Source organism: Copidosoma floridanum, unplaced genomic scaffold, assembly GCF_036245765.1.
Source record: "Copidosoma floridanum isolate Cflo_tuat_1 unplaced genomic scaffold, Cflo_Japanese_pri ptg000009l, whole genome shotgun sequence".
NCBI classification, from domain to species: Eukaryota; Metazoa; Arthropoda; class Insecta; order Hymenoptera; family Encyrtidae; genus Copidosoma; species Copidosoma floridanum.
In genome coordinates, this window is record NW_028321886.1 from 7,358,287 (window position 1) to 7,376,858 (window position 18,572).

Below are 18,572 nucleotides of genomic sequence, written 5' to 3' on the forward strand. Positions count from 1 at the left end.
AATAATCATGAAAATTCTAATAATAAAAATAAAATATACTGAAGAATCTCTATAATACTACCGTATCAAATTAACAAAAATAGTAAACAATTTCAAACATTATTATATTGAAAAATATATTATTACGAATCCGGTTTTCATAATACGGACAGTTTGAAACATAACCTGCAATATGTGATGTTCCTATTTATGAAACGCACGAGCCCATATAATTAACATGTAAATTTCATAATTGGGACTTGTGTTTCATAAATATGGACACAACTTTTTAGCTATTCCATAGTTATGGACATTTTGATCGTGTCAATATTTGCTTATAAAATTATTTTTTTACATCTAAATTTCATTTCAAAAATGTCAATTTGTTCAGAAGAGCATAGCGCTTCTATTAAAACCAAAAATTATGGACATATGACTATTTTTTTATTTAATATTGGTCGATGAAACGTAACAATCGAAATTTGTATCCATAATACGTACTTTTACCTTATGTACTCATAACTTATTTTAATCATGTAAAAATTTATCTTACAAATTGTTTAAATTTGATAATTTTATTCAGTAAAGGAAACTGCTTATTTTTGTAATGGGAGGAATCATGAAAATATAATAAAATTTGTAGTACGAAATTTAGGTTAATTGAAGATAATATTAATATCTATCAATTCCAATTGGTTTTATCAAAATTTGTTTTCAGTGACAAGAATTACAGCGTTGCAGGCTTTCAAATAACTAGCTGTACAACAAGTCGCCATATTGCTTTTGAAAAAGTGGACCGGGCGCATTTTGTTAACAATTCTAGTATCTACCTAACACCGAAAGAAACTTTGGAAAATTCCTAGCACCTACGAAAAATCATCAGCTCTATAAGATTTTTATCTAACTTGTTTTCGATAAATGCTTTGTTTATGAAATATTGCGAGATATCTGAAAAAAATCTATTTAACAGTTATTTTGCAATAAAAAGGAATCTTACCGACCTCGTCTATTCTAACTGTATGTGAGGAATAACCTTCAGTTTTCGACAGATTTTATGTAGAAATGACAAAACATGTATTTTGAGCCTCTGCCCCTCCGGTTAACTATGCGACTTACATAGACTGTACACAGAGTACACTTTATTTCGACAGCTACTGGTCATGGATTGTGTACTTCATTGTTTTTACAACTTCTTAAATCATCCATACATTTTTTATACATATAAGTTACTAGATCACTAATATTAAAGTAAGTATGGGTACACGTACCTGTTTGCTTATGCTATGAACTTCCTCTTTTTCTTCTTTTCAACTTTCTCGCTTTATATAACGTGTATATTTATGGAAGGTAACTATAGGCATATACTATTTTACAGCGCTACACACTTCGTGTACTTATTATAATATACTAATTAGCGTATTCTCGTAACTTATTACTTTAAGATGTATACTTATTACTTTATTCTTATGATATATCTACACTTATTAATTTAAGATTTATACTTGTTACTTATTACTTTATGATATACACGTATTACTTCAAGAAATATGCTCTTGGTTAGCTAAATCGGAAATTTTAATGAAGGGCGATGTATGCTCTAAAAGTGCTAGCTTTGCTATGTACCTAGATACTGACGTGTCGGTTTTGATTTCACTAACAAAGAGGCCATGCCCGTTGTGCCCCTTGAAGGGGAGAGTGATAAAGATACAGTTGTCCTGCGCTGATTGGCTTGGCCATATTCTTGACTTGTGACGTTAACGACGAAAAGTACTACGTGATTCAGTACTTGTGAGAATTTTTTTCAATATAAGTTTATTTTCAGTGACAAAAAAAATCAAAATAAATTAAATCACAGGTTGTCTTAAACAATTTTTCAGATTTTTCCAATTTATTATTTAATTAAATACGTTTTATTTGTTTTTAATACTTCGCGCCTTTTTTATTACGGAAGTCCAGAATTTGGTGGCTTTCTCTGCCACTCTCCCCCTTTACCCTCTCTAGTGGCTCTTCCTGACGTGTCTTACATTTTCAACCTATCGGCGCTTTTTTCCAAGCGTCCTCTAATCTACATCGGTCAAATGATATAAACAAACGTGGAAACAGATATTGAGAAATAAGACGGCGTGAACAAATTGGAATCCCCAACTGGCATGCGCATAGACGAGAACAGTTGAATTTGTAGAGCGGAAAATTCAAATGCTTCAAATATTTTACTAAAAATAATAACCATGGAATTAAAATCAACGTTTATTACTTAGTTGAGCGATTGCTTGTGTCATATAGTTGTTCATGTTATTATTGTATATTGAATTAAACTTTGAGATTTGTCTTTTCATGCAATAAATAATATACTTAGACACAAAATTAGCCTCAACACCAATTTTAAAACAAACAAAAAATATGGCATGTTTTAACGTAGGAATCTTAAAGTTGTATTACAAATTGCAAAAGTACTACATTGTAACTGTCTTTATTATCATAGGTAAACAGTTATTATTGTTGCAAATCTGAGGAAGTTGTGGAATTTTTATTTCGAAATTTTATTTCATGAACATTGTATACTCTTATAGTATTACATAGATTATTTGTGTTGAGTTTTACAAAAATTTGAGACAAGTCACTAATTTGACTCAATACGAGAGTCAATCGAATCAATAATTATTAACAAGCATATAGATAAATACATTCCCTGTACTTTGTCTTTTTCTATTGTATGATTGTAGTATATCCTCCGAATTTTCTTTTTGCAATAAGCGAGAATGCTGTTAACGACACTTTAGTCACCTTGCCAGAGAGATAGTATAAACTATTTCGTATACATATATACACATATACTTAATTTTCAAGACTTTTGATGATAGAGAACAGCATTGAAGAGATTTATAAAGTTGTCAACATAAGTGTCTTTAGAAAGAAAATAAATAACATTACGTATCTACTTCGACTCGATCAAAATTTAGACGTCTTTGAGCACGTAGGAGAATAAAGTTGTACTATTGATCGTTCATTCCGAAAATGTAAGCAACTATTAAATTTACAATGTATATAAAGCAAAAAAAAAAAATTAATTGATTTAGCAAAAGTTAACAGTAAAATTAAGTCATTGCTTATCAGTTTTTGAGCACATAAAACACATACTAACCCTTGGTTCATATCACGCTTGGTGTCATCAAGTCAAAAACGCGTACCACTGCGTGGTAAAACGCGTCTGCATACCATTGCCCTCGCGACACCATTGATTACTTTTTATCCATGTTAGCATTTGTACGTTTGTAAAGACAACGACGAAAACAATATAAGGAGCTAATACGATCTCACAGCTGCTTTAGACTCGATTTAATGTAGTATTTTTACTTAACAGTAGCAGCAAAATACTTACCTACAAGAGACAGGTCTTGAAAAGTATCTAAATTTAGTTAAGAAAATAGGAGTACATGTAGTAAAATACTTAATCTTATCGTTGAGTTAGGCCTAGCGACTTGGAGTGCTTCCATGGCTCTATCGTGCTGTAGAAATATATATATATATATATATATATATATATATATATATATATATATATATATATATGAAAGAAAAACATAGGTATACATATACATACATTTCTACGTCATGAGAGTGCCCCGGGGGCTCCGTAATCTTTAGGCCGAACAACACTGATGTCACGCGCCAAATTGAGTCATACATTGAGAATGGCTTTCCTTAATACAGACACTTTTGTTGAAAAATAAAGTATTTATTCGTTCCAACACTTTGTAATAAATTACAACTATAATAAACACTACACTTTACCACTTACCTTTTTTGGAGCAGCTACAAATAAAAGACCGTCATAGAGTCTATATCATTTACCTCGTAATTTACTGTGTTCGTTGCACGTACTCAGAACAAACGTTATCTTTGCAATAATTAGAAATACTGACAAGATTTTAAGTATTATTACCGTAATCACCACATTCGAATTTATAACCCACAGCTATAGCATATAATATGCATGCGAAATCAAACTGAGAGTAATTTATAACTTAAAATGGACATATCTTGGCAACGAAAGCAACTATCGCATACAGCTGTAGGGGTGCCAAAATCTTCCTTTTTTGGCATACTTTGATTTCTCGCTGTATTCATATGGCATCGGATATTTCAAGCATATACTAAACAAATGACGCTGTAAAACATGAAAAAGTTTCACAATGCACCCTCGACACAACACATGGGTGATAAAATGTTTTATCGATAGATTCACGCTGAATATCATATTAGTATACCACCGTGTGGGTGTTATGTGTGTTATCCACGTGCACTCTCTCTTCACCTCTAACGTGCCCTTTTTGCTCGCCTTTTTGCATATTAAAAATTAGTTTTCTCCACTTAATAGAGTATTTACGAGTTTTACAAGATTTATAGGTACGTGGCCTTGCAATATCTCGGAGAAATTACACGACTCTAAGGTCAAATTGAATTATGGTTAATCATCTTGTAACAGTTAGTGTTTTTTTTCCCTCTTTACGTAATTTATATATACGTACATATATACACATATTTTAGGTGGATAGGTAGAGGTATACGCAAACAAGTGGGCCGTGATTTATCGTGTGCTGCTGAATGCATGCAGAGGGCTCACACGGGGTGCACCCACCATAGCACGGCATCGCTCGCCTGACCGTTGTTGCCGCACGGACACGTAATGCACCGTACCAATTTTCACGTGCAGTATTTTCGATTAGAAAAGTGCACGCTGCACAACTACTTGGTTCCGGACTTGAAAAGCTTACGTGTTATACCCATCCGCGTATACGTATACATGTATACCCGCCCTCCCGGCTATCGCTAATGGAATAAGCCGGTTTTCCGCCCATTGTGTGTATGTGTGTGTAACTAAAAGTGTTCCGTCAAACGGCAAATGGTTTTCTACTGTATACGGTCGTTCCTTGCCTCGCCAACTCCGCCCCTACTTATCCTTTCTCTCCAAAACCCCCCTTCGTGTCTTTCCCCTTTTTCTATCTTGGCCATTTTTCCTTTTTCTTCTTTTCTTTTAAGCTTGATGGCGCCTTAACCACGTCGACGGACCTATTTTCTCAAAAAAAGAAGTACAAAACAAGATTCGTCACAGTAAAAGATTACACGGATTGATATGTACGTATTACACAGATACGGGGAAAAATGTCTTAGGCTTACATAGGTACAAAGAATATTTTGTTACTTGTCAAAGTGAGTTGGAAAAGTTAGGGGCCGTAAATAAAAAAAAAATCAAAACGTCATACCATTAATCAAACAACATTTATTTGATTAATTATACACGTTAGTTTGAAATGAAGTAACGAAACAATTGAAAGCTCAAATCTGAGTCCCGTTAAAAAATGGTAATCAGGTCAATGTCCTTATGGGCTATTTTGATTGGGATTGAAAACTCGATGATTTCATCGATAATCGAAGAAACTATGAAATTTTCAAACCAAGTTTGAACCTCCCGTAACTTTTCGTCGGCCCATAGTTTTTAATAATTCAAATTGAAGCGCGTTCCAAGTACCCTTGATTGATTTCCAATCGAATAACATAATGTAACTTCGTTCCAAGCTGAGTTATAACCGATGAAATAAATCCTTGATTTTATCGAGAGGAAAAAAAAAATGGTCTTTCAGAGTTGAAACAAAGGGTAAGCCATGGGGTCAGCACGTTCGACCAGACCAAGCAAAAGACGACAGGACGTATATTATTTTTAATCCGTAGGAAGCTCGTTCCACGTGTACATAAAAATCAGGAATCTTATTAATCTCGGCCAAATGTATATATAGGTACACATATGATATTCACGTGTATATGTCGTGTAGTATGGAGGCATACATTAGATGCGAACGCGAGACAAACTCGTTGAACGCATGCACGCGGTAGTACGACATGGCCCACACGGCAAGTTGGCGAGGCGAACACGCGTGCTTGCACAGTTGCTGTCGGTACCATTGTTCACGCATATACATACATATATATATATATATATATATATGTATGAAACCATATAGCGTAGCGATGTTCAACGAAACGTTGTACCAGAGAAAGTTGGGAGGGAGTCGCAAAAGAGAGGGGCAGGTGTGGAGGTGGAAACGAGGGGCTGGGAAAGGGATGATGGGGTCGCGCTGGCAGCAGCGAAACGGGAAACGGCCGCACGGAGGCACAACTTTTCTAATTAATGATAATTAGTTCAGAAGTTTAAGCCCGAGATAACGAATAACTCGCTCGTCCGTATGCAAATAGTATTCAATATCTGCTGATGGGCACGGGCACGAACACCACCACCACCACCACCCCCATGGTACGCGTAAGCACGAGCAAGCACTTTTTTTTCTTCTGTTTTTTTACTCTTTCTTTTTTTCTTTTTTGAGGAAAGAGCAGCAGTTAAGATAGCGAAAGCCCTACAAGCCGCAGCAATATTTCCATACATACGTATATTATATGCACACACCCACATGTATATATAACTATATTACGTATACGGAGGGATCTTTCTTCCCGTCCTCGAGTGTCTCTCTCTTTCTCTTAACTGCGTGCGTCCCCACAATATTTTTAACCACGCCACTCGAAAAGTTTATTCCGTATAGGACTTTGATTTATTTGTTTGGACATTTTTGCTCTTCCCCCCACCCCCCTTATGTTTAATTCCTGCTGTTGGTATCCATTTTTACGATTTGGTATACACACCCACTGTACACAATCATTGAGTCAAATGTCAAACGCAGGCGCGTTCAATATGCAGTGGACAAAAAACAACGCGAAACGTCACAAGAGGTATATATGCACGTATAATCAAAACTATGCGTGCATGCGTATATATGTGTGGCTTCGCGGAGAGAGTGGAGCCAATATGTATGCGAGAGAGTCGCCGGTGAATTTATATCTGATGGACCGCCCGAGAATATGATATCGTCCGATCCCCGTGAATAGTCGCATAGCCGCGGGCTATCGCAGCTGCTGATATCGTTATCTCGCTCGCATATATGCACACACACACACACACACACACACATATATATATATATACCACTGCAGCAGCTGTCACGCTTCCCGTGCCGCGCACAGAGCGTATAGCTTGATGGATTTTATTTGTTGATTTTTTTCTTTTTTTCCTTTTACTGCGACAAAAATTCACCCTGCCAACTCGCGTGTTTTGGTGCTGCCTCTGATGGCATTCCCCCCCCCCCCATCTCCACTTTTTCTAGAGTACGTGTATACGCTTGTTTGAATAGCATATCCTATTGCGGTTTTGTAAAGGTCCGGTCGACGGTATAGGAGATAGCCATGGGAGATCTAAATTTTTCAGGTCACAGTGCGCACTAGATTAAATCAGCATTAAATGTGCTCATATAAGTATACATATGGGTATATATGTATTTCATCAAGGTGTAAACTGCTCGCCTGTTGGCAGTCTTTTATTATCATCTGGTGTATACACGTGTAGGTATACACGCAATTACGTGACCTCGGTCATTCCAAAAAAAAAAAAAAAAAAAAGTATATCAACATAGGTATACATATAAAACCTCAAAGTATTAGCGTTGCGTGATGGGACTCGTTGACGAACACTTTTACTACTCGAACGAAAATAATTATTTATAAAAAAATTACCATCGCTTATGATATACGTATACATTCCTGTGACGATAAACTTATACATTCGTACTGATTTTAATTTTTTAATGTATACATGTGTAATTTAACCACTTTGATTACAATATTAGTAAAAAAAAAAAATGTTTTCCTTGTATTGTTTCAGAATGGCAACTACGTGAGCGAAAACGACAACGAAGGCCTTGGGATCTGCCCTTATAGCCCGCATCACAACAGCACCTCCGTCTTTGCCGGTAAGTCCTCGAACCCGACAGGTATACCTAACGAGAGCCTCGTTACCCCGAAGTAATTGTCCCCCTCCGTTTAAGCTCTGCTAAGTTTTATGCTCCGGTCATTGTTACGTTCGCACCGTGCTTATATACGTTTATTTTTCTTTTTTCACCTGTTCCTATGTACCTCGTGTACTATTCACGCAGTTTGTGGATAATAATAGTTGTCGCTCGACCAACTCTGGGGATACCTGTACAATATACGTATGAAGAAGAATAAGCTTTTTGACTCCGTCACGCGCGTGCTGACGAAAAAAAAAGAGCCGTATAGCTGCAACTAAAGTGGAGCACGTATCCAATAAATACATAAGTGTACGTATATATATATATATATATATGCACGTATGGCCCCTCGTATCCAAGTTAACGTCGGAGAAGGAGACGCTCGAGCTCCTTTTCGCGGCTGTCGGCTGGTCACAGCCCTTTTTACGGGTGTACATGTATATATATATATGTGTATGTATGTATATGTGTGCACACCCACGTGTACTTTTTGTCGTCTCGGTGTGCAGCAGTCGCGGCTCTCTGCCCTGAGCCCTTTTTACGAGCTCGTTCGTCCTCCGTATATAGGTACCAGGGGAGCCAAAAGTCTTTACACCAACTGGGCCATGTATACATGTGTGGATATGGATAGAGCTCCCCTTCCCTACAATTTTTTCTTTTTTCTTTTCTGAACGTGACACTTTTTACAATCCCCCATATCGACCTCCCTGACTAAGTCCTGCACCCATAGGTGCACGCCTATGTCGCAATGTGTACCTCGTGATACACGTGCATGTACGTACAGTCCGTGATCTAATAATATATAACAGTAGGATACAAGATGCATCAGCTACAATTGTCTCCCTCGGGCAGGTACGCAGATCGTGTAAAATTATCGTACACGTGATATTTAACGGATTACTTCTAATTGAAAATGTACGAGCTAATATAGGAGTCGATAACGATATGTAGAATATGTATGTGTCTGATATATTTAACATCCTGTCGAGATATACTTACATATTTACACGTAACTCGAGTAATTTGTTGGAAAGGGTGAAATTGATTACCACACGCCAGAGTTGACGAGACCTCATATATGTAGTTTATTGTTAAAATAATCTTGCATCCGGCCTAGTTTTTGGAATTTCATTAAATGTCACAAGCGCCGAGAACACGAAATATCTTGATTTATCGGTACTTATTTTGGAAGCTTATTAGAAATACATATCAGTGCCCAAGTTCTTCGCTCAATATCGTAGCATAGATATACACGTACAAAGTGCATGTATGATATTTATTGCAGATGGTCAACTGTACGCGGCGACGTTTTCTGACCTGTCGGGCGGCGAGCCCCTAATTTATAGAGAAAACATCCGCACCGAGCGCTCGGACTTGAATCAACTCAACGGTAAGGAATCTCCACGAGTGTCATACCATTACAAGCGTATACATCTCCATGATTGTAAGGATGAAGAGAAAAAAAAAATTTGCTCGCACCGTTGGATAATTTTTACGTACCTGTATAAACACTACAAGTTTATATGGTGTTTTGAAAATGAGACGACTCGAGGAAAATTAATTTTTTTTTTCTCTCTTAAGTGACCATCAAACATGAAAAAGTATCGTCGGGTTGTTGTTAATCGGTACACGAAACTTTGGCTTTTCAGGTCCAAACTTTGTCAGTTCCTTCAGCTACGGCGACTACGTGTACTTCTTCTACCGCGAAACCGCCATGGAATACATGAACTGCGGCAAGGTAAACGCACATTGTATACATTTATTTGCCAATAATCATACACCAATGCATATATCTCACGCGATTAGTGTATATCTATAATTAAACTAAGTAGTGCAAAAAAAACTATAACTATAAAGATCGGGGCTTCCGTTGATTTGCAGACCGTGTATTCGCGAGTGGCGCGAGTTTGCAAACACGACAAGGGCGGACCTCGTGCGTTCAGCGACAGGTGGATGAGCTTCCTGAAAGCCAGGCTAAATTGCTCGGTACCCGGTGATTACCCCTTCTACTTCAATGAGATCCGTAAGTACATGTATACATATACATAATTCACAGCTCTCTTGTACCTACACACAACTACACACACCCACACGTATACTATTATACCCACATAGGTGTTTACTCGTGTACAGCTTTATGAAGGGATATGGTAACTCTATACGCAATAGGTACCTTACGACGCGTTAATTACTTTAATTACTCGTTCTTCGATGGTCTAATAACAATCCTGTATCGATAATTGATATCGAAAAATTGTAATTGCGTGAGTTTTCCATCCACTCGTGCTGTAATTACATTTTTGTCCAAAAATCACGTATCCCTCCTCTTATCTCGTTGAACGTCGAACCATCTCTTTTTTCCCCGAATACAACCCACACCATTGTTTCGTTCGAGCAAGTCGATCGATTAAACACCGAGTGGCCATTAAATCAAACGCACACAGTTGATAAGTATACGCGATGGTATTTTGCCCCTTTCGTGCTTTTGAGCCCACTCTTGATGGGGAACAAGATAGGTGTGTGTGTATATAGGTAACGCACTCGGGGAGCAGGTACGCAGTAACACAAAGTGTATTTTATTGCGCGTAAAAGAGGCACGATCTCACTCGCCTCCTCCTATGGAATTGGCAAGATGTACCGCCATAAATTCCCATAAGGTGGCGAGCCCTGAAACCAGAAGGGGGGGCTCTGGACTAAGTCACCCCCGATATATATGTATAATACTTGTGTTACATAGTGATGAAAATCTCAAGCTCCAATGTTATCCACCAATACTATAGTTTTACTTACGCCTTTGCGCATCAAAAGGTATATGGCTGTATGAAACCAACCACCCCGACTTTATCCCTATAACATGTTCTTACGTACAAAGACGACATATGCTACCCACTATGGTATTCATGACGAATTCGTTCGAGACGTACGTATATATATGTACATGTGCTGCTTATCAAAGTTTTATGAGATTTGATTGGCGACTTCTGACGTTTTCCACCGAATCGAATAACTTGTTTGATATTCCAAGGGGCACGTTTGGAACGAATCCATCAACGCTGGCACCATGAGGAGTGCGTGCACACTGGCACAAAGACGGAAAAGCGCGCACACAGAGAGAGAGCGAGAGAGGGTAGCACCGCTGCCGCATATATGCAGGTGTGCGGGGGTATATATATGGCGATACCGTGCAACCTGTCTCCTCCGCAATTTCGACTGGATGTGTTTCATGCATACAAAGCACGCATAACTATAAATCCGCGACTCCTGCGAGGCTCCACCGCCTTATACCTTCCTCCTCCTCTTTGTCCCGTATCTACTTTATTTTAATTAACCTGCCTGCCTCGCTGCTTACATATTTGACTTGTTACTTGTCAATTTCGTGTAGTACTTGCTCCTCTGTTTCAGCTTAGGTGTAGCATTGTTGCAAACTTTTACCCAACTCCCCTCGTCCAGGAGGGATCCGTCTGGCACTTCATTTTTCAAGCTCTCTTCCGTGCATCAGATCGTGAAGAAATTGTTTTATACACCTTGGGCTTTCATGAAAATGCAACACCGTGATATTTTCTTTTTTTCCGTACAACCCTTTGATATGGGTGTCAAATAAATGCACCTCACTATATTATATGTGGTAGGATATGCGACAGTAAGGTGATGGCATACTGAATTATCTGTTTCCATTGAAACTCCCTTGATACAACAACGTGCATAAAAATACGTCATTTGCTAATGTGTAACATCTGTTCATGATAAATGTTTCACGTGACTACATTTCTACGTTATTTCATTGGAAATAAGCATCAAAAAAAAGTAATAAAAATAATTAAATAATACATTTTATTTCTGATCGAAGAGAAATTTTATTTCTCCCACTTTTTCGTTAAATAAATATGATTTTGTTTGATAAATTTTATTTATTCTTAAATATGTCACGCATTAACCGATTCAACTTTATAAATACTTGATTGGAAAACAATAATAAATCACATTTGCGAATGATATCGGTACTGGAAGTGCATCTGAATAGTTTAAGCAACTGGATACATTGTGCGGAGTATAAATACAATGGAAAAAAAAAAAAAAAAAAATGAGTTTCGTATTTGGATTATTGGTTGGAATTGACATCGAGTCAATCGAGAGGATATAAGCATATTGGGAACTACAGGGTAGACGTGTATAAATATACCCACGTAGGTAGACAGTCGAAGCAACGCGACAAGAAACCACGAAGAAAAAGCACAAAAATGAAACTGGTATGTATACGTATGAGGGTGGTAACCCAGAAAAAGACCCTAGCGAAGACGTTTATTTGAGTTACGCGAATTCCCGTTCGTTTTGGCACATGTTTCGCGTTATCCCGTGGATGGGACCAGCATGCTACATTCAGTCCCTATACATACTTACACTATTTCAGCGAACTTCAAGCATATATATATACCCATGTACCAATGCATATCCTCGTGGAGAGTATATATGGAAAGAGAGAGAAATGAAATGGATGGTGGAAGGTGGCATTGTACGTATATATATATAGGTAGTACTTACTATGTAGGGGAAAGAGCTTGGCTCTTTGAAAGCTGACGCTGGCTCGGGGCCAGATTGCCAGCCAGGCTATACATAGGCATGTCTGCGTAAATGTATATAACTGTATACCCATGCACTCCCTGCGTTAAATATAGACGTAGACACCACGACACTCTGGAACTATAACAGCTGCCCTCGACTATCGTCTCTCGTTGTTGGGGTAGTACCCGTCTATATGTACATCCTGTGACGTATAAAAAACAATATTGGCATAAAATACGTGCCCGGTACCTAACTGTCCTGCCCATACACCAACAACGTTATAACTTGTTTGGTGGCTGCAGCCTGCAGAGGAGACAAAGTGTATGGGTATCGGATGGCCGGGGATTTTCGGTCCAATGAATCGACCCATCGACGTCCGCGGCAGGTTTCCGCGCGCGTAACCATCGCCAATATGGTTCAATATATACATATATCTTACACTTTTTTCTCTCTCTTCCTCGGTATTGTACTGTATCTGCGTTAAATATGCATGAACGAGTCGAAATCTTCAATAAAATTATCAAGTTGAAGAAACCAACGCTGCCATACCATCCAATACGGTCATTCTTGTCTTTGGGCTTATGGATACGCCATCTGAAATAAATAAATATATATATATATATATATATATATATATATATTTGTGTGAAAAAAACTGGCTGTACAAACAATTTGGTGAAAATTACAATGTACGACAATGTAACTTGGCTCGGAAAAAAGTGCAAGCAATTGAAAGTGTCGAGAAGGAGCTTTCGTTTCAATTTAAATTTTAACTCTTAAGAAATATGGATAAGATCGTAATTTATGTATCGCGCAACGATTTTTTTTATTATTTTTTTTTATTTTTTTTTATTAATTTTGTACACATTAACTCACGACTTTGCTCGAAAGTGCTCGAAACGAGCCTTAACTTTGAGCTCCCGTGGAGTATAAAATGCTAATCAGATCAAAAGTAACGGGCTATTAAAGTCAGCGGGTAAGTTTTCACATGAATGAAAAGTTTCGTGTTTCACTCGATAGTCGCTGAATCTATAAGCTTTCAATTTCTTGCTTTTTCGAGCAGACATGCATACGTATACATATACTCTCCAACTTTATTCAATCTCAAGTTACAAACGAAATAGTGCAGCCTTCATTTCAACAATTTTTTTTTTTTTTTTTTTTTTTTTCCAAACGCCAACGCTTCTCTACGTATACCTTTGTTCGGGGTGAACATAAAGAGGCAAGCCAAATACCATGATTAAACCGCATTACGTGATTTTCCAATAATTTGGCTGATAAAGGCGGGTGTAGCACGTATTAATAGCCGTGCGGGGTTGGCGAATGAAATATTGAAGCAGGAAAAAAAAAAAATTTCTGTATACGTACATAGGTACACGTGCATGGCCGGGGTAAAAGTAAAAGCGTTGCTAAAAGACAAAGCCGCGAGCAAAGAGCTACCGCGTATATACGAGCAGCTAAAAGCTACAAGTACACGTACATATAGATATGTATGGCCCGTGTAAAGCATCGCGGGGCATTTTCGGTCGTAGTGAAGTCGACATTACTTTGGTCCGTGCGCGTGTAAGCTTTTACCGCTTTTTATGAAGTACGTATATATGTATTGTATGCAGCGTGTACTCGCTACTGTATAACTGGACAAGTACAAGACGACAAAGGGACAAATGGGTACGGGCAAGTACACATATGTGCATATACATATACGTGTACATTGAATCAGTGCAAAGGGGAGGGGGAGGGGTGCCCCATTTGAGTGCAAGGCACTCGCGGAGTTTTATGATATATACTTTCAACCCCTTTTCTTCCCCTTGTACTCATTTGCAGTACGTAACTGTATTAATGCACACGTACAATATGTTGACGACATGTTCGTTATATCAACGCCCGTTGATGCCCCTGTGTTGCAAAAGAAGCACATGAATTTTCAAGTATTGTTACTTTCGGACAGTATCATTTTTTTCTTTGGGAAAGTGCAAAGTAAGAGATCAAAGTTAATGCGAGCGAAAAAAGAACTCTCACGAGTCAAAGGAAATACGTTCCGATGTGGCACACTTTTGAGACCCGAAAATCTACTTGCACAGGGCAAAGAATAACCACCACTTTTCACCTTAATCTACTACGCTCTCCTCAATTTGGATCGGTATTTTTTTTTTTTTTTTTTTTTAACTCTGGCGGAAAAAGAAAAGAAATTCGACGAACGGCTAAAACTAATGGCACGTACGTCCGTATCGGATAAAAGTTTATTTTTTTTTAGCATACCTCGGCTCGAAATAAATTTTGGATATTTTGTCGAAAAGCAAACACACTCGAGGAGGTTCGAAATTTTTTTATAAATACCGATCCATCTGTAGAGTCGGGGCAATATTGGTCCGATCAACGAACACGGCTACAGCTCTCCGAGTTGTATTTTGAATTCGTAAAATTGCCCAACACACGTGTCTGTTCAATATTAGAATGTACCCTCATTCGAAATTCGTACAAAACGTACATATTGGCTGATAATATATCCTTGGCCAAGTCGGGTGAGCTCGATTTAGATATATTTTTTTTTTTTTTTACAATCTTTTTCTGGAGTGAAACAAATAGCGTTCAAACGAGAAAACACCTCCCTTGTCCCTATACACCTATAAACACAAGCATATCGATGATGAAATGAACGTAAACGTGTAACTAAACGAAAAAAAAAAAAAAAAACAGAGTCAACAAGCGAGGGCTTGACGGAGGGCCTGTACAACGAAACGCGCGCCCAACTGATCTACGGGGTGTTCACGACCCCGGTGAACTCGATCGGCGGCTCGGCCGTGTGCGCGTTTTCGATGGCCGACATGCTCCAGGTGTTCCTCGGCCAGTTCAAGGAGCAGGAGAACTTCAACAGCAATTGGCTGCGCGTGCCCCCGGAGAAGGTGCCCGAGCCACGGCCCGGCGCTTGCGTCAACGACTCGCGCACCCTGCCCGAGCTCACGGTCAACTTTGTCAGGTCCCACCCGCTCATGGACGACGCCGTGCAGGGCTTCTTTGCCCAGCCCGTCATCACCAAGGTCACCTATAGGTACGTCTTTTCCTGTTTTTTCTTTTCTTTTCCCCTCGATCGGTATACAACTATACAAGTAACCAAGCATTTAGACGGTTTGCTTTATCGTCATTTATACGTTTTTTATTTATTTATTTTTTTTTTGTTTTTAGCTATCGCTTCACCAAGGTCGCCGTGGATCCGCAGGTCAAGGCGCTCGACGGCAGGGCTTACGATATACTCTACATCGGGACTGGTGAGTGCATGGCGCGTACATGAAAAAATCTACTGGAAAATCGGCAGTGTTCATTAATTTATTTTCGGACACGTTTTCGGTTTATCTTTTTTTTTTGTTGTTGTTTTTTTTTTTTTTTTTAGTTTTAAGACGATGAAAAAAAATTGTCTCTAGTAGTGTTGCACTGAAACATTTTTTTTTTTTTTCCACGCGTTTCATTACTGAGCTCGTAAAGTTTTTCCGGAAAATTGATCGCACGTGAAATATTATATGGTAAAATAAAACTCCTGGACCTTCTTCCAGACGACGGTCGAGTAATGAAGGCTCTGAACACGAAGAACCCCTTCTCGAGGAACGAGTCGAACCAGGTGATCGTCAGCGACGTCCAGGTGCTGAAGCACGGTAAGCGCACCCCTGCCCACTAGTGTCACTCTGTGTATTATACCTATAGTGCAGTAGAAGGGAGTAGTTGATACATTGGACATTGGTTGTATGTGGCAGGTCAAGCGGTGAGGGACCTGCAAGTGGTGCACCTGGCCGGGGAGGCGAGCAAACTCGTGGTGATCGCGGACTCGGAGATACGGGCCGTGCCCTTGCAGCACTGCGATTCCAGTCAGGCGGCCTCCTGCGCGGCCTGCGTTGGCCTCCAGGATCCGCACTGCGCTTGGGACGCGGCACACTCGCAGTGCGTCGCCGTTATGACGCGCCTGCACGACAGCGACGCCGATCGCATGCTCTACCAGAACATCAGCAGCGGCAAACACAGGGCCTGCGGACACGATCAAGGTCAGTCCTCGCGTTCAGTGAACCTTTTATTGATTTTTTTTTTTTTTTTTTTTTTTCCTATGTTAAAACAACACCGGGAGTGGGAGCGGCTCTTGGTTTCTTTTTCCCCCCCCCCTTCGTTGGCACTACTTTTACTTTAGCGAATCCATCCTTTAATCCGATGTAATGTAATAGCGGTAGTGCAGCGGTAGAATTTAAATCAACATTTATAAGGTTTCGATAATCACGCGGGAAAATCAATGTTGCACTTCATAACGGCACTTGATCAATCATTTAACAACATTTTATGGGCTTGGTCCTAGAAACAAGTAAAATAGTGCACGACACTTGTACTTTTAGAACTTTTTTTTTAACGCAATGCAATGTAGAAACGATACAAGACCTATGCAATGTTGTCGCTAATATTATAATTTTGAAATATTTCCTTCAAGTGTCGACATGTCGGGCGATGTACATACACGTGTTGCATTCACAAACTCTTCATAATTGTAACTCATAACAATTACTAATTGAATACAGCCGAGATCTTGTGGGATGATTCACGCTGGTGGTCGTCACAATTCGTGCATAACGAGAAAATTTCATCACTAACATTCGACCTTACATACAACAGAAGTTGTGCCATAAGTAACTGTACATCATTGTCGTAATCGTAAAATTGTTGGAGAGGGGGGGGGGAACGTCAATAAAAAATAAATAACATTCCAACGCACAACATCTTGGAAGTGGTAGCACACATACTACAAGCAGTAAATGCTAAAAAGTACAGAGGTGGTGGTGCTTGATGAATTAAATAAGCCAAAAAAAAAAAAAAAAAAGAAAAAGTCCTTTGGTCGACCGTCCTTGTGAACAACGGTGAATGTTGCTCTTTAGTGCTGATCAAGGCAGCCCAGCCGATGGCACCGGCGCACATTGGGCGCGGCCAACAGCAGCCCGACGACAGCGAGAACGAGATCGTCATCGAGCTGGACCGGGACAACCAGTACAGCCGTACCCAGCCGAGGCCAAGCGAGCCACAAGGTAATGAGCTTCAATCTCTGCTTGTTGGGGACACCCGGCCAATACTTTTATTGTATCACGGGGCGCATGCACGCCTAATCAATTTTTTTTTTTTTTTTTTTTTTTTGTCATCGCTTTGTGTTCATCCGATCGTTCATTGGCTTTTTTTTTCGTTCGATTTCAACGCGAAAAGAAAATTTCTTGCAGCCGACAGTTTGTTTAACCGCGAAAGAAAAGATAGAGAGAGAGAGCTGTTTCCTTGATTTCTCGATTTCTAATCTATGAGTCACCGATCTCGAGATAATTTCACAAGATGAATCATGCACTTGACGCGTACAAGAGAAAACGAGCTGTCGGCTCAAGTGTTGTTTCTTTGTAATGAAAAAAATCGCCTTGTTACGTATACGTACATTTTTCAAAAGTTATCGTGACTCGACAACTACATAATTATCATTGTCCATGAAACGGGAAGCTTGGATACGTTTGTGATTTTTTATTATATGTATAATAATAACAACTGTGGAATCGCTCCTTTTTTTTTTTTTCATCGAATCGATGTATGCACGTACACTGCATGATATTTATAAATGTTTCAAGTGCAGATTGTGTTTACTCATCGACTACTTGACACTATAACAGTCGTGGCACCAAAATAACACAATGATTTGAGGAACAATAGAGAAAGAATCGAGTTAGCAACCAAACAGTTAGAGTGCGAGGCAAAAGTTGTGGAAAAAACCAACATTGAACTGTCGAGTGTACTATTTTTAAATGCAAAAGACGGACCATTGGTTCACAAGAATAATAATAGTAACAACGAAAGCAGAAAATTTGAAGGGTATATAGGAGGAGTGCTAATACGGCTAACGGAGTTTGACTCTATGAGAGCGAAACGTAATAACTTTTACATTTAAGTGTAAGCGAATGATCTCTCGGAATATGTTTTTTTAAGCTAATATTTGCTGAAGATCCGATCATGTATAACCGTATCAGATTTGAGTTTTAATACGTTTAAGCCCATCATTTCGTTGCTCAATTTTGTTGGGATTGCAGTATAAAAGTGTGCATAAAAACTTTGATACAATATACAAATACGTTTCGTATTATT

At 38.9% G+C, this 18,572-nt stretch overlaps 1 protein-coding gene across 1 annotated transcript in view; it reads left to right on the top strand.

The window, feature by feature from the left end:
- Nucleotides 1-18,572, top strand: part of LOC106635915 (semaphorin-1A) — a 123,489-nt gene that overhangs the window by 103,722 nt on the left and 1,195 nt on the right. Inside the window, exons 6-14 of the mRNA XM_089589427.1 lie at nt 7,748-7,835; nt 9,160-9,264; nt 9,524-9,612; nt 9,756-9,897; nt 15,132-15,483; nt 15,618-15,700; nt 15,983-16,081; nt 16,181-16,477; nt 17,339-17,485. Coding sequence (XP_089445553.1) covers nt 7,748-7,835; nt 9,160-9,264; nt 9,524-9,612; nt 9,756-9,897; nt 15,132-15,483; nt 15,618-15,700; nt 15,983-16,081; nt 16,181-16,477; nt 17,339-17,485 — 1,402 coding nt within the window. The remainder of the gene's footprint in view (nt 1-7,747; nt 7,836-9,159; nt 9,265-9,523; nt 9,613-9,755; nt 9,898-15,131; nt 15,484-15,617; nt 15,701-15,982; nt 16,082-16,180; nt 16,478-17,338; nt 17,486-18,572) is intronic.